Source organism: Amblyomma maculatum, chromosome 2 (genome assembly GCF_055883805.1).
Source record: "Amblyomma maculatum isolate TAMU_Amacu chromosome 2, ASM5588380v1, whole genome shotgun sequence".
NCBI classification, from domain to species: Eukaryota; Metazoa; Arthropoda; class Arachnida; order Ixodida; family Ixodidae; genus Amblyomma; species Amblyomma maculatum.
Window position 1 is genome coordinate 95,808,383 of NC_139345.1, and position 27,776 is coordinate 95,836,158.

Sequence of the window (27,776 nt, forward strand, 5' to 3'; positions counted from 1 at the left end):
CTTGGTTTCTCGACCAAGGCAAAAAAAGGATACGCCAACAAAAGCAAAATGCTGGAAACTGACTCAGACATAACCCGCACCAAAGGAGGAGATGTTCCAACGCTTCCTTTTAAACAGAGGCAGCGGTGGCAAAAGAAGGATAGCTATAAAGGAGACTGCGAATTCCGGGAACAGACAGCTGCATAATGATAAAGGAAGCAAAGAGGAAAAAACAAAGGCATAGAGGGGCCCATAGAAAAGGACGGGACGTAGTAATAAAGGCAGAGCTTGAAGGGAGGAGTCGGGGCACTTTTTGTGAATATGAAACGAGAGGTCGTCTCCGGCGCTGCAGCTCTCACTAAGAGTCGAACGAGTGGCATCAATCTGAAAGTGTATAATGGGAATACTGATGTGAATAGATCCGCGTCGCGGTGTCCTCTGAGCTTTTGAGGAAGACGCCCCTGCGGCAGCGCCTCTCCAAGTCTGGTTTCCAGCAAGAGCAGAAAGCCTCATTTTTTTCCCTGTCCAGTTTTTACGAAATTTGTTGAACAGTGACATTGAAGCCTCTCTTAGGGCGTCCATACTTTGCAAGTCATAGCGTGAAGGTGGAAAGCCCTCACCAGTGAGGGGGCGGGGTGGATTGGTGCAAATTTTAATGGCTGGAAACATCCACGCTTGTTTCATAACCCTGTGCCAAAGTAGACGAATGTTGAGTCAGGGTTGTGTCTCAATTATATTATTACCAAGAAGACACTGAAGAATGGCCTATAGCGCACCCCAGGTGCTTTGAGCTTTCTTCGACGAGAGTCAGTAGTCATCTCAATGTGCCTCTGAGCAGCCTGACGACCAACACGCACAGTCTCCACAGAGCACCGTTTAAGCTCCACTTTCCCCACTTCATTCCGACGAAGCTAAGCTAATTTATCATCGAAATTCCCGGTCACCGGGATTGAAGTTAATTCTACTTCCGCCCGCTTGCTTGTCCTGTGTCGCGGTAATAAAACGTGCTACAACGTTTCCCTCTCGCTTCTAGTTACCACAACAACTGTGAACTATAGAAAACGAAATCATCATCGGGAAGATTATGAAAAGGAAGACATTAAAGAGCACGCGCTTCGGCAGTGACGTCTCGCGTGCAGCAAAAAAAAAAAAAAAAAAGAAAGCTGTGATTTTAGGCATACCTTTGAAACCTAATAAAAGAACAGCTTCATATTTTAATCGACCTAAAACTGCGTACAAAAATATCAGTAGGTCGCATTTACTTTTCACATACTAAAAAAGCAGGCTTCTGTTTTCTATTACTGACAGAATGGTCTTCTGATTATTTCCATCGTGTTCATTAGGCCAAAATAGACTCGAAAGCTACGTATTTATAGAAAACAGTTCAGGACCGTACGCACTTAGCATCGAGTTAGACCAGTCATGACTGTTTTATGCGCTAACAACTCCAATGGAGTAAGGTTACCGAGTGGGGTAACAGAATGAACCGCCTTTCCCCACGGACTCTGCGACGTCCCTTCATCTCGGCGGATTAAACGCAGAGAGTTTATCATTTTCTTAACGACGTCCAACGCGCAGAAGTCAGACCTCTCAAAGAGAACTGCTAAACCAACTGAGGACGGAAAGAATGATTGCTCTCCGAAGCAGTTTATTCTTTCCCGCAATTGAGTAAATTCATTACAGAAAGGCCTAGGGGAAAACTCTGCGAACCACCGTCGGCACTCGTGCGGAAGATGACTGCAGCAGTGCGAATTGGCGCTTGCGACATGTCTAGGTCTGCGGGTGACGTCAACAGGAGCACTGCTTTGGTATGTGCGAATTCCTTTTCCTCCGCCGCTTAGACCCATGTTAGTAGCGCAAACTATTAATCGGGCTTCTGGGACTTACTTAAACGGCAGCTTTAGCAACGTGAGGGCAAAGAATGTGTGCCGACATTCTTATCTCTAACTTCTCCTGAAACCCGCCGGATGGCTTCAGAAGGGTTCACGAAAATGTTTGCAAATTTCCTGTCCGCCGCAGGGACTCCGAGGCTGCCTGCGGCGGGGTCATCGTAGAGACCGAAACAACCCGCGCTAATGACGATGACGGCTTGGCGCCTAGCCAGTTGGAAAAGTAGACCTCGCCATTAGGCGCTCGTTAAAGCGTGGATCCACTCGAATGATCAGGTCGGAGAGGGCGACCAGGACGGCGAGAGTACGCGGGCCACGTCGATAGCCGTGCCGTAAGGGCGCATTGTTATCAGGAAACGTGTCCCGCTGGCAAACATTTCGACAAACAGATTACTCGGCAGCACAACTCTCGAGAGTGTTGCCTTGCGTAAGGGGCAGATGATGATTCGAACGACGGATTTATTGGAGGTGTGGGAGCGAACTTTTTCGTCCACGCAACACCTCTGCGACATTGCCTAGTTCTCCTCTTTGGTGAAGTTGCATCAGCACAGGACCATTTCGGTAGTGACATTAGGAAAGCAGTTTACAAAAGTGTGGCACGCTCTAAGTATCGAAACACTTTCTACAAGTGCACCAAATACCTCAGATATTGTTTTTTTTTCTTCTCTCACTCATGAAAGCATTCGTTTCTAAGAACGCGTCGACGAACACTTGGAGCTTTCTAAGATCCGCTTCCGGCAACTCAGGCGTTCCGGTTGGAACCCATCAAAAGGCAGACAAATTTCCGGGCAGCAAATGGGCCACTTTAAGCCATTAAACCTCCCTGCCGGATACTGAAAGGAACATCTTCGACTGCGAATGTTTTCTAAACAATAAAATTGCTTCTCTCACATGGCGACTTCCACCGCAAATATTTGCAGTGTTTTTTTTTTTTTCTGTGATTTTTTCTGGGGAATCCCGTAAGCCCTAAAAATACTCGAAGAAAAGGAAGGAAACGAAGGTGAAGCTTTTAGGCTTAGGAATTGTCTTACCGTTGGCGCCCAAGTCGATCGTAACTTGTTCAAACTACTCGACGCTTCAACACCGGGCTCGGATTCCACCAAAGGCACGTGTACAGATTTTCTTCTGCATTTTTATCAGCTACAAATGCTTAACTAATAGGGTAATCAATAAATTCTTGCTCACGGACACCACGAAAAAAATATAGAGAATAAGTGCTACTGTTTCGGCAGCGTATGCGTGAGCATTAGCGTTCTCCATTGTGGAGAAGTCATTGACGCAGACATGTCGCAATCGCGCGAGCGGGTGGCGTGATATAGTCTGCTAACCACCGCGTTACACGTGTCCCTCGCTCCATTTTCGTGCTGAAATCCTCTCCAGTTTGACCGTCCGTACTCTCTCCACCCATCACCTCTCAGCTTCTCTTGGTCTTCCAAAGTCAACTTCCCTCTGGCCGCTATTATGAATTAATGCGCAGAGGAAGATTTTTCTCTCTCTCTCTCCACATCGCCACGTGCCAGTGAAGGTTTCAGATGGATGGAGAAATTTTTAGAATATGAGGCTTCCAGCGAAAATACGTAAAAAATACATGCCCCTTTGCTTTCATTTGTGTGTGTGAGGTTAAGAAGTTCGCAGGGCTCAAGTGGATGCAACTCGCACAAAACTAGGTTAATTGAAGGAATATGGGAGAGGCCTTCGCTCTGCAGTGGGTATAGTCAGGTTGATGATGATGATGATGACGTGTCATTGACCTTTCGCTTCCTAGTTATGCTGCAAATCAGAGGGCTTAAAACCACTTACTCAGAGGCGTGAGATGTCGTTATTTGTACCTGGAAAATGAAGTTCAGTCAATGTACTGCGACGAAAGGGCCAATTGAGTTAAGATTCCAAAACGGCTGACATTTTCAGAAAAAGTGGTAGTTGTGCACTTAACGACAACCTCTGGACAGTTCTATAATATTTCTACAGCCCGGCTCTTACAGCACTAAAGAGTCAACAAAAAGGTCCGCCCACTGACCGCCGTGAGATGGGATGCAGAACTATACATCGAGCACGCGGCATAACAGAGACTTCAGGAGGAAGAGATGTAGGAAAGCGCTGAAACTTCGAGTTGTAGAAAACACCTTTCACCAAATCGGCACAAAAACAATTATTACAGTTGCAATCACGATAAAATAGAGATTTTAAGCTAATTTGTCACCGGCACCTTACATTGCTTCCACGTTTTGTTATCCTTCTTTACACGTTTCGAAGCTCTTCACATTGCTCTCCAGTTAAAGAAAAAAAAATTGTCTATCTCTTGCGTGACTAGTTAATGTGGAGCATCACTTTCCTTATGGCAACCAAGAAACGGGCTTTCCTTGTTAGCCGTCTATGACGGAGTCCTTACGAACCCTCAATACCAGAAAGTCTCGACACATGAGAACAATTGTTCTATTTGCTTTATACAGATTCATAGCTTAAAAGCTGTGATAGGAATATTTGCTCCACGGCTAAAAAACAAACTTTGTTGCTTAGCTACTTTTGTAAATTCCTGATATTTTGCCAAAACCTAGTTGCTGACCGCATAGATGTTAGCTCAAGCTTTTAGAGGTTTCTATTCTCAAACACCTGTGACAGATTTTCTCTTCTTGGGCTCCAAGATTACCTCGGAAGGAGACTGCAGCCATGAAATTAGGAGACGCCGGCTTCTGGGAAAGAGAGCAATGGTTAGCCTTGACCGCCTAGTAAAGAGCAGAGACATTAATCTGCCAACCAAGATCCGTATAACTCGTGCTATGGTCTTTCCAGTTGTGATATATGGATGCGAGAGTTGGACTGTGAAAAAGGCTGACCGCCGAAGAATTGACGCGTTTGAATTGTGGTGCTGGCGAAGACTCTTGAGAGTTCCTTGGACTGCGGGAAGATCAAATCAGTCGATATTGTCGACCATAAACCCTGACTGCTCATTGGAGGGTCAAATTCTAAAGTTAAAGCTCAGCTACTTTGGTCAACTGGTGAGAAGAGAGGAGTCGCTGGAGAAAGATTTGATGTTGGGAAAGGTTGAGGGTCGCCGGAGAAGGGGTAGGCAGCGAACGCGATGGTTAGATGGCATCCTCGAGGCACTGCAGATGAAGTTATGTGATGTTAGGAAGATAGTGAGAGACCGGAAAGTGTGGCGTGACATGGTCCATGGGATCACGAAGAGTCGGATACGACTGAACGACTGAACTGAACTGATTCTCAAACACAAACCGCATGTACAATAAAAATATATTTAATCAGGAGCAGTTATACGAATTTTCTTCGTTTAAAGTGATTAGATCTAGTCATAATTCTTCTATATATGGCATAATATCCCAAGCAGGAAGCAAAAGCTGCGCTGTTGGCATTTCGATGCCGGTACAGCGCTTATACCGGCTACACCTGACATATCCCGGTGTATGAATTCATGACAACGTAAATAAAAGTGCTGCCTCGTTAGGGGCTACTTATAAAGCAAATTAGAAGATAATTTTACGAGTTGTTACGCGCGCTGAGCAAAATATTTCCTGTAAAAGACACAATACAATGCTCTCCAGAACATTGCAGAAAGTATAGCTACCAATTAACATGGTGAGTCGAAGGCAAATTTTGTAGAATTGTGAACTAGCTTGGTGAAATTGATGAGCGTGACTAGTACGACTCAAACAAGAACATAAACTGCAAGAGTCACGTGATAAAACTTGGACCTTTTTGCTTGAATAAATTAACCACAACTACTCGAAGGTACCGAGTTTTCAGCAAGCAAGGTGAGGGTGGCTAAATGATCGTCAGAGCATTGTGTAGTTATTTATTAGTTGCACATAAACCCAGTGTCATTGGCATTGTCATACTGCTTTCTAATCCTGCCTCCGCTCCTCTCTGGACTCTTAATTATTACTCAAATCAAAGCCGACATGTAAAATAGAGTTCACGTATTTATTAAGATCGTTCAAGTCTTCTACCCACAAAATTGCCATTAAATAGTAGCTGGCAGCAAAAATAAACGCTGAAAAAACATGTGTTTTCAGAATTTACTTGCATTACAGACGATTATGAGGTTGTTTTCCTGCAAATTAATGACGTCGTAGTTGCCACTTGCTACCTCTCTCCGGATGGTTCTGTCTCCGAAATTCTTGTGTTCTGCGATCTTAGATACTTTTTTGTCATTTGTTAACCAAAGTAGCTACAATGTGATACTTGCCGATGATTTTAATGTTCATATGAGCAATAATAGCCCGAAGAAAATAGATTTTGAAAATGTGTTGGTATCTAACGGTTGTATAAATCCCCTAGCCTGTCCCACTCGAATAACACTGCCAACGCAAACAATTCTATATTTGGTAATAACCAATTACGAACAGAACCTTGTTCCCGCTGTTGTTGTTAATTATGCAATTAGTGACCACTTGCCTGTGTGTTGTAGCATAAGAATCGGTAATCGGGCAAACCTCCACCACAAAGTGCCTGCTATTTATAAACCTGTTACACCCACCCTCTTAGAAGCTTGCCACAAGGAGTTAGAAACAGTCTGTCGGGATAATGTCCTTCAAGCAGCAGACGCCAATGTGGCTTATGACCCTTTTTAAAGCTCGTTTCTTTTGTTTTACCAACGTCATTTTGTTTTAAACGCTGTAAGGCAGACAGGAGTTGTCGAAAACCTTGGGTGACAAAGGACCTATTGAAGAAGATTGAAAAAAAAATAAATAAATAAAGCATCTTTTTATGAAAATCCTCCTATCTCGTGCTCGCTGCGTTCAAGAGATTTCGCAATGATTTCTAAGCAGTTGAAGAAAGCAAGAGACCTCTACTATCAAAACGTTCAGTTATAGCGGAAAACGCACCGACCTAATATAACTACCTAAATGCGCTCATGGGCCGAAGTCAGAAAAAGGAAATAGTTGATGAAATTCTTTGTGAATGACAAAAGGTGAATGGAGAAGCAATGGTTAATATTTTCAATAATTACTTTGTTCACAAAAACTTAAATACAACGCAGACAGTATCCTATAATACTTTAGGAAACGAAAACTTAGTACCCTATTTTTCGAATCAACAGATGCAAATGAGGTGTGTTCTGTTTTCTTGAGTTTAAATAATCCTCATACCAGTGATGCTGACGGTATACAAATAAGACCTGTGAAGTATAGCATACGTATACACAGCCCTATTTCGGCGAATATATTTAATCTTAGTATTTCTACAGGTGTTTTTCCTTTCCTTATCACCTTTTTTTAAAAAAAGGTGATAAGAGTGTCTTATATGCGGGCCGGTATCATTTCTTGTTCTTTTCTGAAGAAATAGAGAAAATTACAGTAAATCGTATATCGTGCTTCTGCAGAAAACATAATCTTATCATTACCTCACAGTATGGCTTTAGAACGAACAGGTCTACAGAGTTAGCTTTGCGGGACCAAGTGGAATATATTCTACAAAAGTTTGAAAACAAATGCATCATTATAGGCATTTTTGTTGAGTTCACTTAGGCTTTCGATTATATGAGTTATAACGACTAATTTGAAAAACTGAATCATTATGGAATACGTGGACTTGTTTTGGCACTGTTGAAGAGCTACCTGTCAAATAAGTTTCAATGTGTTGAAATGAATGGATTCGCGTCTAGCAGAAAAAATAATATTTGGGGTGCCACAAGGTAGTATTTTAGGTCCTGTGTTGTTTAATTTATATATTAATGATAGTTACGCGGCGGCAGGCCGATGAAACAGGAGAACAGAGGACAGAAAGATCTTCCATGACAGTGAGATGATGTTTAATGAAACGCTGCCGGGCCTAACAGGGGCGCTCCTGTCCGCGCAACTGCCCGCTTCTTCATACTTGATATCGTCCGTAACATGACCCAGGGCCAACGAGCGATCGTCCGGATAGTGGACGGGGAAGTGTACGATTTTTATTATCCAAAAGCATAGTGATTGGCGTCTGGATGCTTGAAGAAGAAGGGGAAGAAGGAAGAATAGAACGGCTTGCCGGCAAGATGACTCCCGATGAACCTTGGCCAAGGACACTCTCGGGCCACAGGTTCCCACGACTCGATGGTGGAGGCCAAGGCACGCACCGCATGGAAAAGGCAGGGGATGGTGTCTTGAAGTGTAGCGGTGTCTTGGGTCGGGGGGGTTTTTGGTCGGTACATCAGGTCAGTGGGGTCACATATGGTCGTTCGGGTCTCTCCTTGTGTCTTGTGGTCATGTGTGGCCGCCTCGGGTCAGTCTCTCCTTCAACGTGTCTTGTGGTTGGGGCGGGGTGGACGGGGCGGAGTAATGGCAAGGTCTTGCTAGGTCCGGCAGGCTAGGGAACAGCCATGCGATGCATCCTAACATTTCGCCGACGGCGCAAGTATTCGCAGGGCGCCGAAGCACCGGACCAGGATGAGGGGGTGATGAAGTACCTCGTACCTCCAATCAAATTGTTACGCGGCGACAGGCCGATGAAAACAAGAGAACAAAGAACAGAGAGATGTTCCATGACAGTGAGTTGACGTTTAATGAAATGTTGCCGGGCCTAGCGCGAGCGCTCCTGTCCGCGCCACTGCCCGCTACTTCGTCCTTGATATCGTTCGTAACAATACTGTACACATTTGTTCAGACATTAAGTTCATTATATACGCCGATGATACGAGTGTCTTGGTATCTGAAGCTGAGGGAATCCTTAAAGCGAACAGTTTTTTTCGTAAATTAGACTCCTGGGCTTGTAACAATCAACGGAAAATTAACGCGAACAAAACAAAAGTAGTTGTTTTTCGAACAACAGGAAAACAAGTTTCGTTACAGGAAAATAAGATTTAGGTCTGAACCGATAGACGTGGTAGACATTGTTAAGGCTCGGGGGTATATTATGCGAAGCATATTAACGTAGGTGTCACAAGCTGCCTCACCTATTATACAGCGGAAGATGCGGGAGCTTATGGCTGGAATATAGAGCGAAATTCACGGGACTCCGTCGCTCCTCTGGACAAGATTCGACAAGCCGATGGGGCAGTGACCGCCTGTCCTTGACGCGGCTGCTGCGTAGTCGGCCGAGGGTATAAAATAACCGACAGCAGAACGCCCTCACCAGTGCGTTTGGGAAGATTCAAACTTCCGGCCACTCCGCGGTGCTCCGAAAGCGTATTGTGTTCTTCGGGCCCGCGATCGACGCATCGTCCTCTGCACCTGTACGGCCGCCGCTACCGAGCAACACAGCCTTCGACGCCTCAGCAAACAAGAAAGACGTGAGAACTTCGGACTGTTGTTCAATCGAACATTATTTTCGCTTTGTTAACTTTTGACCTGACTTAGTAGTATTTTACGCTGTGTTCTTATGTAACTTTTGCTCATACTTATAATATCTGAAATACCTGCTTTATTATCTTTATAGTCTTCATATTTTTATCACAGTGTTTTGTTCATTGTCGGGTTATTTTTTTTTCTCTTATCATTTATTTCTTCGTCTTTATCAATATCTTGTCGTGACGTTGTATTCTCTTTCATTGTACTCTATTATTATCAGTGTAATTTTGGTCTGCTATTTATAAACCTTTAATTGTTTGTAAAAGAAAGTGACCTATTTGTACTTATTCCTCAATCACACACCGACACACGTGCTTCACGGGTTGACCGGCCTAACTTTTAAATGTGTTCACAACCCTCATAGAGGAACGACGAGTAATCGTAAAGAGGATCCCGCACCTCTTGTGACCGTAAAGGCGGGGGTTTGTGACAGTAGGTTTCGGGCCTTCGCGCGACGCCCGGCGGTGGCCACCATTGACCCTGAAGTGGGATCACGTGACATGACGTCACGTGATGACGTCACACCGGCTGCAGATGGGGCCTCATATCGCGCCGTCGGTCGCCTCCCGGCGGTGGCCAACACTGACCTTGAAGTGAGATCACATGATGTGACGTCACGTGATGACGTCACACCGGCTGCAGATGGGGCCTCATATCGTGCCGTCGGACGTCGCCCGGCGGAGGCCTCCACGCTTCGGTTCGCACCGTCGCGCGCGACGCGGCGGCGGCGCCACCATCGCTGCATCACGTGATATGTGACGTCACGCCAGGGATGAAGCGGCGCGGGCCCGCCGTCGCGTCAGTCTCTGTGTCCGCCAGCGCGCCAGCGTCTTTGCGCCGGGCGTGTGTGCGGTCAAGATGCCTACGACGATTAACCTAAAACCACGTCTCCGTTACTTAGCCCCATCCAAACTGAGGCAGCTGCTTAACATGCTTCGCATCCGCTGGGCTTAACCTTGATAAGCCTCCAATTTTTTTTTTACTTCAACATTACAATGGGATAATGGGATGATCATATTAACAATGTAATAAGTAAATTGAGTTGTATAACGGAAATTTTAAATCGCAACCGCTATACTCTCCCGAAGAAAGTTAAACTCATGATGTACAATGGTCTCTTTACCTCCTACCTGAATTACTCTCATTTACTTTGGGGAACTGCAACAAAAACAAACCTACTGCAGTTACAAAGGCTACAGAAAAAGATATTCGAATCACTGCAGATGTAGAATACAAAGCACCAACTTCTCATATTTTTTCATCGCTTAATGTGCTAAACATAAACAGTATAAGGTGTGCCGCCAGCACCGTTTGAGTATCCAACGAAACAGTTCGACTTGGAAGAAATTGCAGAACTATGCCCTAACAATCCAGTTTACAGAACTCAAATTCCAGAACAATGGAATGTTCCAAAAAGCCACAAAACGTATGGACAACAAATGCTTCGTAACACACTTCCGCGATTATTGAATACTGTATAAAATGATGGCATTGACATATTTATTATATCTCTATCATCAATGAAAATATATTTCACAACATAATAACTTATATAGTTTTCAGAACGGTACTTTATTAACGTTAATTATGCTGAGTATATTACCAGGTGCACGTTGATTGTCTGTTTTTTTTTTTTTTTTTTTTTTTTCAGTGTATTGTCTGATGTGCATTTTTTTAACACTTGCAACCTTTTTGTGCCCACTTTCATTTCATCCTGCTGCTGTACACGCCCAGGGGGCCGAGGACTTCTCAAGCCGCAGACACGGCATTTCCCGCGGCCTCCTTCCACTTCTTTGCGGTGAATAAAGTGCCCATGATTGATTGATTGCTTTATTTTGGTTTATGGGATTTAACACCTCAAAGCGATTAGGGCAATGAGGGATGCCGTAGTGGACGGCGCCAGACAGTTTCAACCACCTGGGCTAAGATTCTTACCGTGCACTGGCACCGTGCAGTATACGAACGCTTTGCGCTTTGCCTCCATTGAATGAGATAGCAATGAAGCTCACTGATCGTGCTGTTATTTTATCGGCTTCGCTCGCGTTGTCAGCGCGTTATAAAACTCTCAGACTTCCAACAAAGCAAAGGTTTATTTGCGTACAACTCCCATTTTACATCAGCATATGCTTGAGCTCTAGCAGTAATTCTTCTCTGCGATGGACGCATGACTGCACGTTTATTTCTATGTTATTTTTTTGTATAGGAATCATGCTTTCGTGACCGTTTGCAATCAAGAGGGCTCTTCCGGATCCTCCTCGTTTCTTCTCAACCTTAAAACGGAGTTCGTGCCCTTGCGCAAGATAAACTAGGCATTGCGCAGACAAGTAATGGCAGAGAAACAGCAGGTGGTAATGATGCCTTCTTTTATTTATTTTTTTCCTTGGAACAAAAGCGTCGCTTGCGGACAAAACTGAAATTGCTTTAGTCACGCAAGAACACCCTAACAACTTCACTTCTGCAGCGTCATTGGACAATTCAAACGTTGAACAGATAAAAGGCACAAGCGGTGTTTATACCGCTCTGTCTTCACCAGCTTTCTTAAAGAAACTTTCGTTGTCTCTTGGATTCAAGCTCCGTGTACATTTTGGGGGCTAAAGCAGTTCTTCATAACAAAATACTTTATTATCGCACTAAGACTATGAGCGATTCCTTGCTTCGTGAGGGGACAATTTTGTGCGGAATCGTTCTCAAAGTCTGGCTGAGCAGCAATAATTGGGCTCTGGTAATTGCGGCTCCGTAGAAACAACTTGGAAGCATCTGCTTTAAAACCAATGGTTCTGATAAAAAGTATATGTAGGCTTTCGAGAACCAGTACTTAGCGTGACTTGAGCTGCAATAGCAGGTAATTCTTTTTATCAGTGGTAACGAAACGTTCGGTGCCTTCTCGAGTTCTCGTGCTTTGCCATTTTATCTGTGCTGATGATTGGTTTCCACTCAAGAGATGATTTCAGCATGCCTTATTTTTGCAGGTGCCCACGCTTCGTTCTGATCATTCTTTCTTAAAACCGGCACGGCTGAGTACAGGGAGCAAGGAAGCCACTTCTGGCAAGGATGGCCACCCTTATTTCGTCGTTGCATCTGTTTGTAGCACTCGGTAAGAGGCAGTTCACACACTTCACTGTCTCTTTCATTATCAAGGGCGGCGAAGAAAATCGGCAGGGATACCTTTCACACCGAAGCGCTTTCTCATCCGGCATGTGGCAGAGCAACATGTGGGTCTGGCAGCGGCATTGCAAACGGCTCATGGAAACACGTGTGCTTCCTTTTGCAGATAGTCGCAAGTGTCGCTGGCGCGTACTTCCTGAGCAATGTTCCCTCTTCAAGATTCCTTCACGGGAACTGCACCCTCACTGGCCCTCAATTCAGTAATTGCTGTCAACCGACAGATGGCAATGCATGCGTAGCCTCAACTGCCTCCGATCTTGCCTGCCTCGACCGCGCATGGCACAACACCGGAACGTCATCGACAGGAATCCGACGGGACATAAAAACGACGCACCGGCCAATCCTCTTCAGTGGGTCTGGCAGCGGCATGATAAACGGTTCATGTAAACACGTGTGCTTCCTTTTGCAGGTAAGCCACAAATACGCTTTCGAATGTTATAGGAGCGATAAGCGTTTCTTGTTGCTGCTGCCACACCCTAGGCACTTTGTGTGTATTTTTTCTTGCGCGCTGCATTCCTTACGAATTTTGTTGCAACTGTCCGGATATGTCGAGACCAATCCAGGCGCCAAGCCAGAGGAAATGCTAACAGAACTGCTAGCCGGACAAGCACGAATCAGCGAAGAGCTTTCCGCGCTCCACTCTAGAATGGCTTCTTTTGAGCAGCGTATTACCAACATCGAGGCGTTGGCTTCAACTGCAAACAACGCTCTTCAGCGCGTTCATGATCTCGAAAAAACTGTTGAGACCCGTCAATATGTCATTACCAAACTTGACCGCAAAAGCGATGACCTGGATAACAGATCACGTAGTAATAACTTAATCATCTACGACTTGAAGGAACCATCAAACGAAACGTCTGAGGAGCTGTCAGCTTCTGTATCGGAGTTGCTGTCTTCCAAACTTGGAATCCAATGTGAAGGTATTGAACGCTGTCACAGGCTTGGCATCCAAAGGAAGGAAAAGACGCGACCTGTAATTTTTAAACTGTTAGACTTTAGAACCACGCTTTCCATTCTCAAAAACGCCAGAAAACTAAGAGGTCCTGATACGTACATTAGCGAACCCTTTTCTGCGCGTGTACGAGAAATTCGAAAGGCTCTCTGGGACAACTCTGTTTGATATCCGCAAGGAAGCAGATAAGTATAGATTGCAGTATGATTTCCTGATAGTCGACAGTGTTCGTTACACTTGGGATGATGCTTGAAAAAGGATCATCAAGGCTACAGTGTCTAGGGACACAGAGTGACTCGGTAATGAGCAGAAACTAACTCTTTTAAATATAAATGCTCGAAGCTTGCTTAACAAGATTGAAAATTTCAATTGGCTTGTATAGTGCTACAGTCCGTCAATTATTTGCGTAACAGAAACGTGGTTGAACAACACCATATCAGATGTAGAATTTTTGCCTTCAGATTACTCGGTTACCAGGAACGACAGACAGTTTGCTGAAGGCGGAGGCGTAGCTCTGTTTATTAGAAAAGGAATTGGCATTTTTATACTGGCAGAACTTCCGAATACCCAGTCTGTTTGGTGCCGGATAAACATTTCTAGTTTCCTGACAGTTGTGTGGACTGTATCCCGCCCGCCCGGTTCTGAAAACGTTATCTCGCACATTGCAGAATGCATAGCGGAACACAGGCTCCACAATTATAACATGATTATTGCAGGTGATTTCAATACTCCTTGTATAGATTGGACCTTGCTAACTGCAACAGGTCGTGATAAGGCTGTTTGTGATATTCTAATTATTATGGCTGTATCATTTGATTTAACACAAGTGGTTGAACGTCCAACTCGAGTAAACTGTGTTCTTGACCTTGTTTTTGTTAACCGGCAGCTGCTACAGTAACGGCTTTCAGTGTGATTCAGTCGAAGGTCTGTCAGATCACAAGGGTGTTTTCATGCAATTTAACGTGGTCTGCGATCCCCATAGACCAAAATTCAATATGGTTAAAGATTTTAACCGTGCAAACAACCTTGCAATTGTTGAATTGCTGGATTCGTCTTTCGGAGATTTCGTAACAGGCAGTGAAATGTGCGGTGTTGATGCTTTGTTAGAGCAGTTTCCTAATTTAGTATATAGCTGTGTGCGTCAGTTCGTCCTCCCAAACTGTGTGAAACATAACCCGAAGCATCCATGGCACACAAAAGACATAATTCACCTCATAAGACGCATCAAGCGCATGCGCAAGCGCAACCGGTCACGAGACGTAAGCCGAGATTCACAACTTTCTTTACTCAAGTCTGAACTGAAGTCAAAAATGACAGAAGCTTAACACTTTTACTTCAACACAACACTGGCAGTATGCATGAAAGAGAACCCATCGAAATTTTGGAAAACAATATTACCCTCTTCTTTTGACTATATATCCTTCATTATCAACGATATGCCTTGACTGATCCCTTAACCACTTCTGAAGCCTTTAATAGCTACTTTCATTGTCTTTCATCTTGATGATGGTACCAATTCTCCTTTTATTCACAGCTCCAAACACGAGTTACCCAGCCTCGAAGTAAGTTATTCCGGGGATCACAACCTGTTATTAACAATTGATACAACTAAGAGTGCGGGACCAAACGCTATACCTAATATGTTCTTAAAAATGTACTCAGAATGGAGTGCTCGTTACCTTACAGTAATTTTCAATAGATCATTGAACACATCCTCCGTACCCCAGGCTTGAAAAATTGCCGATGGCATCTCGGTGTTTGCATATGGCGATAAACAACAAATAAGTAATTACCGACCGATCTCCCTAATTTCCACTTGCTGCAAACTACTTGAGCACATTATGTACAAACACATTATTCAGTACCTAAGTTCTCATAACCTACTCTCACACTGTCAGCACAGTTTTCGATCTGGTTTTTCCACTGTTACTCAGCTCATTGAATTTACTCACGACACAGCTTCCACATTAAATAGCCACGATAAAATTATTGCAATATTTATAGATTATCACCAAAGACTTTGGCATGGTTTGCCATAATAAGCTTCTTCGTAAACTGCGTACCATATGTAACGGAAATAAGTTATTTGACTGGATAATCGACTACCTATTCTTAAGATCCCAGCTTGTCACTTTCAACCACACACAGTCATCATCAGTCACTGTAACTTCAGGTGTGCCCCAATGATCTGTGCTTAGGCCTCTATTATTTATAATTTTCATTAATGATGTAGCAAATGTTAATAATGACACCACAGTAAAGTTACGCCTATATGCCGATGACTGCGTGCTTTATCGCAGCGTTGCTAACGTCCCGGGTCAGCAGGAACTAAACAAAGTATTTTTAATTGTAAGGCATGGCAAATGAAAATTAATTTCACTAAAACAGTTGCGATGACCTTCAGTAACAAAAAGAATCATCTGCATTTCACACACAGTAGCAATGGTAATTGCTTGACCCATGTCAGCTAGTTCAGATACCTGGGTGTTACGTTTTCAAGTAACTTAGAATGGCATTAATAATATTAATTACTGGAAAAGCACTTCGCAAACTTGGCTATCTCAAACGAACCTTAAAAAATGGCACGAAGGAATGTAAATGAACTGCTTAAAAATCACTAATTCGGCCGATCCTGGAGTACACCTCAATTGTTTGGTCCCCTCATCACGTTGGCGACATTGACCGTTTAGAATTAGTTAAAAAAAAGCAATTCAATTCATCTTCGCCCGGTACGATCGCTACTTTTCGCCTTCTTCACATATGCAAACCTTATGATTGCAAAAGAACATAGGCGCACACGTAAACGCATCATCACGCTGCACAAGATCGTTCACACATCATGTGACATCAGGGCACCCTTCTTATTTGTGCCCTCAAGTGCATGTGCAATCCGACGGAACCACGAATTAAACATTGTCCCTTTCAAACCTTGTATAGATAGCTTTAAATTTTCTTCTTTTTTTTCTTCCACTAACTATTGAAGTTTGGAATCGATTGGACGGCCCACTTCGCTCATCGTCAATTGAAGAGTTCGTTGTTCAGTTGCCTAACAATTTGACCTGTTGATCTGTTTTGAATATTTATATGCTTTCTATTTTTATGTTACTGATGTTATTTGTTTCTACCATTGTATTTACTCATTCCTGATTTGTCTCCCCTCCGAGATAGCAGTATTTGTAAATAAAATAAAAAAAACGCGAGGGAGTGAGCGTGCGTTCAATGCATACTCACGCGTGAGATCGACGAGCACGGCCGACTCGAAGGGCCCGCCGATGAGGTTGCTGGTCTCGCAACTGAGTTCCATGAGCAGGTCGTCACGCGTCAGGGTGTCAATGACGATGGAACTGCGCACCACGCCGTCCAGGTCCCGAGAGCCCAGGTCCGTCTCGCGCATGAGCTCGGCACCGTCGCGACGCCAGGTCACAGTGGGCACCGGTACACCTGCGCAGAGAGGAGGTCCGACCGGATACCTTTTTGAGACGGGTACTTTTTTTTTATATCTGCGCCAAAGGATCAAGTTAGTGAGAAGAGTTTGATTGTCACGCAAATGTTAGCTCGAAAATAACTCACAAGGGTACTTTAAGGAGTGGACTAAGAGTATCACGATGAGAACAAGGCACTGAGAGCTCTCCAACCACATCGGCATCTGAAAAGATCACTGTGAAAACTAGCGAAGTTCTTATTCGCGAAAAAGATTTTGTCGAATTTTGCAATCCTAAGCGCACAAAACTGTATTAACTGTTAAGCGTAAATCTACAAAAAAGCAGCATTCATTCATGACGGTCGACGCCTTTATTCTGTACAATTTTGATCGCGCATAAATCAGCCAGACCGGAGTAATAATTGCGGTTGGATTTTTGGCCCAGCTATCTATCCTCAACAGTGAATTTATTTCCATAATTATATATTATTATGTAGCAGGAGCTCGTGTGAACTGTAACGGATATAAAATTGTAAAGAATGAATACCACATCTGGTACATTAAACCCAACTTGAGATCAGCGAGCGGTTGGCATTATCCTGAAATTTCATCCTAATTAACTTCTAGTACCTGGTCGATGGACGCTTGCACATCCACTTTTATATGAACGAAGTTTTCCAGCAATTAAAAGTTCACTTTGCACGTCACAATTAAGACGCGAAGATGGCAATGGTCGCATATGACTCTAATTGACGAAAAGCGGGGAAAGCTAATCTGGGATCTTGATTGCAAAATATCGGGTTTCGACGGAATAAGTGGCTGATGCGTTCGATCGCAAACGTCCCACTTAATGAAAGAACAAGAACCCTCAGGGGTCGTGAAAACGTAGAGATGAAAATATAGTATTGAAAGCAGTATTCGAAAAATGTAAGGTAATCGCACCGACCGAACAAATATTCTCACAATGGCTGGGATTCTACTCCTCTAAGCTAAATACGCTAAATATACTGGGCATGAGAGATGCTTGCAGAGAAATAAACAGCACGGGCAGCATACCGAAATAAATAAGAGAAATCATTAAGGTCAACCCGATTCCGAAAAACATGCATCCGAAAATACACAAGGCCAGAAGAGAGGCAAGATCCGAGGCACACGAAAGAAGCCTCGCAGGAAAAAAAAAAAAAAAAAACATATTGTACGTCGACGCGACCACATACAAAGAACAACGCGGAGCGGTAGCCATTGTGGTTGATCACCAGCTTGAAGAAGTCAACTGCGCCTCGATCAAGAGCAACAACATTCTCGAGGCTGAGGAAGCGTCAATCGCTCTCGCTATCACCCACCAGGGTGAGGCTACCACAAAAATAATTACGAACTCGCAAGAAGCATGCAGAAGGTATAGCAGCGGACGCATATCCACTGTGGCCATCCGCATACTCAAGGCAAGAAAAATCAGCTTTTCGATATGCTTCATAACGTGGACACCAGGCCATGAGACTGTCAAAGGTAACTAACGTGCCGACGCCAATGCCCGAGCATACGCCAACCGGGGGGCTCACAACGACGGGGAACCGGACGCAGTCACTAGACGCTATGGAGGCATCATTGAACATCAAAGAGCCTTAAGGAGGATCTATCCACCTCCCCACGAAGACCTCAATAGAGAGCAGTCGGTTGCCTGGATACAGCTACAGGCTAACACATACCCCAATCTGAGTCTACTCAGTAAAATCCACCCCACTACATATGAAAATGAATGCCCACTATGCGGAGAACCCCCTACACTCTACCATGTTACATGGGCCTGTCAAGAAACGCAGGTAGCACCAATAAACACCACACCAACACCGGAGCAGTGGGAGGCTGCGCTGTGCTGCTCGACGCCTGACGACCAGCTCAAGCTGATTGACAGAGCGCGCAAGACGGCAAAGGCCACTGGGGCCCTGGACTGAGGGCCCCACCAACGCCGGGAGAATTCCCTTTGTGTAAATGAAGTTTTTCATTCATTCATTCATTCCTCTAAGCACCGCTAGTGTGTTAATTAATTTTTATGCTTTTTTTCCTTATATACTTAGCGGCTCATACATCTCCATGCTTGGAAAATAGGTAAGGCTATGTATGAAGCGAATAATTCGTCACATGACAACGCACCCCGCGTTGCCAACAACAAGCGACCAAATAAACAGCAGGTACGCATTTTCTGCAGCGACGCTTGCTGTATTGGAAGCTTTCTAACACTTCGAAAAAACAAAAAGGACACGCTGCTTGCTTCCTGAAGCCGAGGCTTTGCTGCGTTACCTTACTGTTTCAAACACTGTTAAAAACACATGAAAATATAATTGCAGTAAGTGCAAAGAGTTAGGGGGAAAAAGGTAGAGGTTGCCTCAGTATCGACCGGTTTGTGCTGTAAATAAAAGTGCGTTGTTTTTTTCTACCCGATTCGACGCCGATGTTTTAGATGCAAGTGATGCAGTCGCGAATTTGTCCGATGCTTTCCCGCCATACCGATTGTTTCGCAGCTACTATGGAAACTCGAGACTCCGAGTTATAGCGGTCGCGACACAATAAACAGCTTGCGCCTCGAGTTGCCTGGCACAGTGTGTGCCAGGAGTCTGAATTGATATTTACGATCAATAATGTAAACAGCATTTGGTTCCTCCAGTTCTGCTTCTTCGTGCATACCAAGATACTTTGTTGGGCGAGTTGGTTCATGATTAATATAAACAGCGCGAACACGAAGACAAAGGACAAGATAAAAGACACAGTACAAGCGCTGTCTTTTGTCTTCGTGTTCGCGCTGTTTATATTATGTCTTCGTGCATGCCTCGTTGCCCAAGCAGATGCGCACTGTTTCGCAGAATTGGGATGGAATATTTTGTGTGCGCCCTTTCCGCCTTTCCCCCTTCTTTCTTTTTCCTTTGATCGAAAGGTGTATCAGAGAAGAAGCTTAGAAAGCGGTTAGGTCTGTCTTCAAAGAGTACCATGGCCGAAATTTGTATGCCTTTCTTCACCGTCTAATGTAGTCTGCGTATGTGCAGTTTTTTGGGTGAAAGTCGAGCCACCCGCGGAGCCGCCCAAATATGCGCTGTGGGCGGTCGTGCTATTCAGGCGGTGCTGCGGCTCATGGGTAGGGCAGCGGAGCTTCACCGCAGAAGGCCGCGCATCCCTTACCGCCACAGATTAAACTGACCCACAGCCTTATCAAAGAATGAAAAGTAGGGGATCTCGTATTTAATTGCTCACTCTGTGCTTTGTTGCAACACTCCTGTCAGCGCCCTTTGACAATATCCAAAGTAAGGAAATGTGGAAAAGAAAGAAACAACCACTGAATCCAGCTCGCGTTTTGTTATAAACAGTGCAAATTAGCACTTCTTCATAACAACTCGGAGGGGAAGGTATTGGCGGGGCCGTTGATACACACTGTGCATGTGTGCTTCCGTTGCGCAACCTACTGGACGTGTTCCCCTATAATTCGTTTCATCCAGTCAGCATACGATATTTTTAGTCTAGAAGCTTGTTGCGAATTTATCAGTTCGTGAGCTTTGATCGATAAATCGTTTGATTGATTGATTGATTGATTGATTGATTGATTGATTGATTGATTGATTGATTGATATGTCGATGCTCTATGGCTTTTGGCTTTTAATCTCATGAAGTCTTCTGACACCCCGAAAAAAAAGACTATGCAATCTTAACCTAGCTGCAGTACTCACCTTTGACAGAGAGATGGTCCCTGATTATTGCAAACGACGTCACAAATGTTTGACGTAGAGATGATGCGATGATGTCAGAGTAAGAAAGAAGCACCCCGAAATGTCAACCCCTTTCAGTTTCTCTACCCATACGTATACCGAAACGTTAATTTAGAAGCACATTAATAACCCTCTTCATTGAATAACGGCTGCTATATCCCAGTTGCGTTTGGGCGGTATAGCGAAAAACAGGGATACTCTGCTTCAATCGCAGTTCCGAAAAGGCGTTTTTCGTAAGAGGATTTTGTCTCATGCATTTGCAGACAAGACGAAGTCTTTTTGGCAGTCGCAGCAGAGTAATAAACTTAGGTTCTTCATGGCTTTTTCGTCAACCTTCATCAAAGAAGCGAAAGGTAAAGAAACAGGTAATCTGAATGATACATTATTCCGCCACCTTTCGCTTTGTTCGCAGGCCGCGCTCTTCGCCATTAACTCGGAGAAAAACCACACTCAGTTGTAAATCTTTCACTTCGCCCTTTAAAATAACGCTCTCACTGGACCTCTCCCCATTCTCGATCTCGCCATGACATTGTTTCGTCGTATCCCAGCCACCAGGGCGTCAGTGAGGAAACTAGCACTCAGGCGGAGGACGATTTGCGAGGCACTTTCCCGTGCAAGTGTTCTCTTGCGAGCTGCTTGAAAAAGAGGCCTCCTCGGATAGAGTGAGATAGACAGAAAAAAAATAAATAAAACATACGACCGACCGCCCGAGTGTACGGGTAGTACCGGCCCCCATTTGAACGTACTGCTCGATTGGCGCGGAGTTTATGCTCTGCAGACCAAAGCCACCACTCTTTCCGCCCATCAAAAAACCGCACACCTCGGCAACATTCCAGGCGCATACCGAACGCGAGAAAAATGAGGGGGAGGTGGACTAAAGGAAGGAGAGGGAGGAGGAGGGGGTAGTCACCACTGGAAGCTTCTTCCAAGCCCGACTCGACTTCAGCCAGGAACTCTGCGCCATGAAGTAAGGAGTGTAACATGGTTTGCCGCTGCTCGTGATCGACTCTTGTGTTGTTCTTTGCCACTCGGCCCTTTTCCACCATCAGTTCGTCATTTGTTTCACCTTCCCTTATTTCGTATTCGCAATGGTCGAAGTTGTAGCGCACGCTCGGCCGCTAAGTTGGGAGGAAGAGGAGAAGAAAGAAAGGCGGGGAATGACAGGGGAGTAAAAGGAGCAGGGAAGATGGCAAGAGCGAACAACGCAGCTATAAAAAAAAAAAACAAACAAAAAAAAACGAAACATTGCATTGCACTAGTTTGACTATCAGATCGGTTCGAATGATGCGCGTACTTTATCTTCAATGGGTTTGCACCCGCAACAATGGTTTCTTTCTTTTTTTCTTTCTTGCAGCATAGTGAAGTGGAGTCGACACTTATTTTTATGAGTATGTGTTGCTTTCTCTCTCAGTTTTCTTCGTGTTTTTTTTTAAGAACAGACGTTTGTACCGCCCGTCTATTTAAGCCAGTTTTAATTTCGGTTGTAGGTGAAAAATCTAACGCGGATGAAGAAAATTAAGGTAAAAGCTTAACCTTTCTCACCTAAGAATCATCAATGAATGTGGTACGAACAAGCCTGAGCTCCTAAACACCAAGAAATAAATGTTCCCAAACTATTCCGAGCGTGAACTTGCGTTACCAAAAAGTATAGCACATGCTTTTGGACGAGTGGTTCAACATGGCAGATAACTGGCCTAAAACGACGGGATGTAGGGTTTGTTGGTCCTCTCTTTGAAGCAGCACGGTGATTGGAAGACGAGAAAAACGCAATGTCTGGGTGCACCCAGCATCGCTGACTAATATTTGCATTTGTTCATAAGAAGAAAAAAACACACATTTGACGCAAAAGCATTAAATTGGCCAAAAGAAAAAGTTAATCACGTGCTACAGTTAAGTTACACAGATTGCCGATGCGACTCGTGAGTGCGATCTGTGCTCCATATTTTTACCTCTTGCACATGATGTGCGATTTAAAATAACTGCAACAACCTTAATGTGTACGAACAATTAAAATGCAGATAAATACCTTTTTTCTCGCGTTTAACTAAAGTTAGATTCGTCTTGATATCGACCACTGACTTCCACAAATAACATAATTACAGGAAATTCAGCGCAACACAAACACACGCAAGAAAAGGGGCACCACGGGTGCTTACCCCAACTGTTCAATCAATTGAAAGTATCGCACATATATATTCTTCTCGGCGAAAGCGCACGCGTACAAGGTATCAAGGAGAGGCATCAATCTTATTTTTATCAAAGAAAGCGTGACAGACGTGCTTTCTCAGCGTCATAAAGAAATACCAACATGTCACTGACACAATTACATGTGATAACCAACTAGCTCAGCAGCTAACTTTCTTAAGGTACTTTTCCGCAAATCAGATGCCAAATTATCTAGGTTCTATGCTCTCATTTTCTTAAAGGAGGCTACAGTTGTTACTAGAGAGATTTAGCTTACCATTATCCGCGATCCGCCATCGTGACCCTCTACCGAGCGTGGGCGGGGCGCACAAGCTGATTGGTCCCGACGCGGCAGGTCTATGTGCCGACATCAAATAAGTGGCGCCATCCATCGGCGTCAAGGGGATCTGGGCATGCGCAGTCGAACGCGCGGTGGCGGATCACGGTAGCGGATCGCGGATCACGGTATGCTAAATCTCTGCTAATACAGCAGGAACACTACTATAAGGGTTCAAGTTATTGAATGGACGAAAACTATGCTCGTTCTCGCCGTTGCACACCACCCCCTCCTTTTTTCCCTTTTTTTTTTGCCACTAAAAAAAAGAACATTTCATGAGGAAAGATGATCTGCGCACTCCACAATTCTCTTAACACAGAAACCATTTTTACGGATAGGAGGCCACATGTCCACGCGCGATTAGTATGCTAGAGGCTCACGTCCAACATTTTTCTACTACCATGAAGCAAATTGACTTTAAATATTATACCCGAATTTCTTTCTCCTTTGTCATGCATGTATTCCTAAAGCTCGGAATTTAAATTTACTATTGTGATTTTTTTTTCTTCTTTTTTTTGTTCATTTCTTCCAGGACACTCCTCGTTTGCAGGACAGATCAGCAGAGTGTCTTTATGCGTGGCTCTTCAACCGACTACTCTGGTCAAGAGTGAGGAGTTTTCGACAGCTACGCATCATACATCATTTCCTTATCGACCCGTCGTCTGTGTGCGCCGGTGGTTTGAGGAGGCCACGCCTATAGACGGCCAACTCGCTGCTGCAGACGCGTGAGTGATCACACCAGCTTTCGTGGAGCATACGCATGATAGGAAAGCGAATTGACATGCATGCTCCTCGTTATTCCGTGTGCTTTCTTTTTCTCGTTTTATGGTCAAAGTGAAACGTTTGTCTTTCTTTTGTTTTTGGGCCCTCGTTCAGGAGAGTAATGAAGCACTGAGAAGGATGGCTATCAACCCCGAAATACAAAGTTTAGTCAGTTTTGGTGACTAGTACATTCCTGCTTGAGTTCTAGAGGTAACTAGACAATCAAAGCGCTCGCACAGTGAAACGCCACAGTGATGTTGCCACCTAGATTAAAAATAGTATATCGCAACCCCTGTGAAATGTAGCGGTACTGAACGGTGCCTAAATGATGATTTATGTAGAATGACACAGCAAGTGCGTCTTTAAAACAAAAGCGATTTTGATGATAATAAACTGAAATTTCGTACATTTTGTTTAAGATGGAAGCCGTTTGTGACTCATGAGCGGCGTAGAGAGGGAGTGTCAGCAGAAAATGTTCGCAGAAAATGTTCGCACAAAGTGAAATCACAAAAAAATAATATCTCGGCACCGGGAATCAAATCACTATCCCTCCAATCCACAGCCAAGCTCGCAAACCACTACTCCAATCCGGGCTTTTTTTTTCTGAATTGCATGAAAAAGCTTCCGTAAAACAAGAAGACCCTACGCCGGACTCATCAAAAACAGATCATAATTTTCCTTGTCTAGTATGAGAATAATAGTAGGCATGGCAATGACGTTGCAGTTAGTGAAAATAGTCCTGTATTTTTTCAAAGAGTTTTCGAGCGATCCTTCATTACATATTGTTTAACATTTCAATAATAAGCAAGATACCCGCAGATCTTTCATTAGCAGGCTTGCAGTCTTGGCCATTAGCTTCTGAAAACAGGCTTCAGTTCCTATAAGCATGACTTATTTTGTGTGTGTGTGTGTGTGTGTGTGTGTGTGTGTGTGTGTGTGTGTGTGTGTGTGTGTGTGTGTGTGTGTGTGTGTGTGTGTGTGTGTGTGTGTGTGTGTGTGTGTGTGTGTGTGTGTGTGTGTGTGTGTGCGTGCGTGCGTGCGTGCGTGCGTGCGTGTGTGTGTGTGTGTGTGTGTGTGTGTGTGTGTGTGTGTGTGTGTGTGTGTGTGTGTGTGTGTGTGTGTGTGTGTGTGTGTGTGTGTGTGTGTGTGTGTGTGTGTGTGTGCGTGCGTGTGTGGAAAGGGCTACTCTGCAATACCACAATTAGTTACAATAGTAGATACTTTTGCTAAAGAACTGGATATGAATGGTCAAATAGACACAATATTTATAGATTTTAGCAAAAGCATTTGATAAAGTTCACCACAAAAATCTCATTCAAAAACTAAAAACACATTAATCTTCCAGACATTTTTATATTATGGATTGTAGATTACCTCACCAATAGAGTGCAATTTGTTTCAGTCGATGGGTGCAGCTCCAGTTGCCTCCTTGCCACCTCTGGGGTGCCTCAAGGAAGCGTCTTGGGGCCTTTGGTTTTTCAGATTTACATCAATGATATTATTAATGTGGTTACTGCAGGAACGCATATTCGCTTGTTTGGTGATGATTGTGTCGTATTCCGTCAAATTACATATACTAACGATCAGAATGAACTTGACCGGTGTCTTGAAAATATTCTTGATTTGTGCAGTGAGATTTCCATGGTTCTTAACACTGAAACTGAAAAAGAAAAACAGTTTCGATGCAAATAACACATAAAAAGAACCCGATTAACCACGTGTATACCCTTGGATCATCAACACTAAAGCAGATTATAATTACAAATATCTAGGTGTAACAATAACAAGCAATCTTTCCTGAAACTGGCATCTAGATAACACAGGCTCCTCTGCATTTAAAAATCTATGTTTTCTGATGCATAAACTAAGAAATTTTTTCTCACGTAAAACTGCTGACGTATAACGCTTGCATCAGGCCAAAGCTTGAGTATGCTTCGGTTGTATGGGACCCATTTACTAAACTTAGAATCTATAAATTAGAAATGGCTCAAAGAAAGCTGTTAGGCTCATCTATTCGAAATTTAAAATCACCGACTCCCCTACTGAGATCATGGCGGCTAACAATATTGAGTCACTTGAACCGCGAAGAGGAAAATATCGCCTTGAGTTTCTTTATTCTTTACTTAACCATAGGCTAGCTCTAGATTCTTCGCAGTACATATCCCCTCTATCCACACGGCATACCCTACATCATCACATTCACTTATTGACGCCATATTTTGCGAAAACTGACTGTTTTAAATATTCGTTTTTTTCGCGAACAATATCCGATTGGAACCATGTTTTGGCACCGTTATAGTTCGCAAAACTATTTTCCTCATTTTTATGCATACTTCTTTTGATTTTGTTCTGTATATTTGGTGTTTTCTTTACAATATATGCCTGTCCTGCTTGGACCCTGTAAAGGGTATGCAGTATGTACTAAATAAATTTAAGTGCAGACAAGAAATGAACAGTTCCAACTCCACAAGACAACTAAATTTGTCATCGACATGCAAGGTGACAGGCACTTCCTTGTCTTCGAAAATGAACAGAGACCATGACAGAACTTTGAAAAGATGTTGAAGTGTATTATATCTTCTATCTCTATACTTATTTTTCTATAGAAGAGACATGCTTTTTTGGAGAGTGACAACACTTTTTCTTTCTCATCCCTCCGCCTTTCCCTCTCGATTTGGATTCTCTTTTTCTTTTCGTCTAAGGTCTACAGACAAAATCTTTGGTCAGTCTATTCGCATGCGGCACCGGGCTTGAAATTTTTATGGAAACTTCAGAGTATCATGCAGCCTAACAGTGCAAGTGAAGTGTGGTTACCAGTTTAGATTCATGACGATGACTTTGTACACGGTAACACACGTACACGGTATAAGCTTATGCTGTTCTAATATTGTACCCTCATTCTGCCTTCACACACGCACACACTCATGCTCGCGAATGCAGGTGTCCTAATTCTTCGTTGCAATTGCGTCATGAATAACGGAGAGGAGAGATAAATCGTATAACACTGCTTGGGAGAAGGAGCAGGTAAGCAGCCACCGTATGAGTGCGTTGATTACCAATGCGTTTCACCCGGAGAAGACTTCGGTTCAGTCCCCTCAGAGTGGCGAACGCTACAAGCATGCGTTTCGAACAGCGGGTGACCATCTGCGCTTGCGGATGCATGGTCCAAGTTCATGAAATGATTTGTATCGTTGTTTCAGAGTCTTTTAGAAATAGTGTCATAAGTCCATCGCGACCTCAATAGCCTGAAGAGGAAGCACTGACCCTAGAAAACATATGTGAGTTTAAAATGTCGACGCCACTTACAACCGCCTCGTTAAAAGGTTAAGTGAGGTAACCTCCGATGCCGCGTCGGCGCTCGCTATTTTAAACGCTGTCCTGACATTCCTACTGAATTATATGGCTGCGCACATTTTTCAATCTAATTGAAAAGGGTTATGGCACCATGAAATAGCATAATGGATAGATTATTCGCGCGGAAAAATGTGGAACAAAGGCATCTGAGTAATTTCCTGGTTCCTGTGGCGTAACAAACCTCTAGAAATTATGTGCACAGGAAACTGCTTTGATAGCAGAACCTAAACTCTCTTAGGGAATAATTTAGGGCTGATCCTTGCATTCGCGTAGTCGTTTTGCAGGCTATAAATATGTCCCTATTTCATAGCAGTAATGACGCTGAAAGCGCATAATTCAGGCATGGTAAGACCGCGTGGAAAGTACTTACTTTGAACAGGATGCAAAACTAGCCCACCAAGAAGCTTGAAAACGGGTTGTAGTAAATGCGTAATATGAGCAGAACATAACCGCCAACGGTACTGCCTTGAATGCTGTAAAAACACCAATAATAATTCATCAGTGCTACCGCCAAATGTTATTACGTTCCTCCTATTGCATTCGAGGCTTGCGGCATGCACACTAGTTGTAAAATATTTGATTTCGGTTAAAACTCAAGTAAAACATACTATGCCACGGCACAAACCGGATGGTCGCACTAATAACACTATACGCCGCAGGGGCCAAAGAGGCGAGAATCGAGAAAAAGAGATTCAAAT

General features: G+C 43.9%; 1 protein-coding gene across 1 annotated transcript in view; it reads right to left on the bottom strand.

Moving 5' to 3' along the window:
* Positions 1–27,776, bottom strand: part of LOC146199309 (neural cell adhesion molecule 1-like) — a 190,104-nt gene that overhangs the window by 94,454 nt on the left and 67,874 nt on the right. Inside the window, exon 4 of the mRNA XM_084592097.1 lies at positions 16,500–16,709. Within this exon, the coding sequence (XP_084448223.1) occupies positions 16,500–16,709 (210 nt within the window). The remainder of the gene's footprint in view (positions 1–16,499; positions 16,710–27,776) is intronic.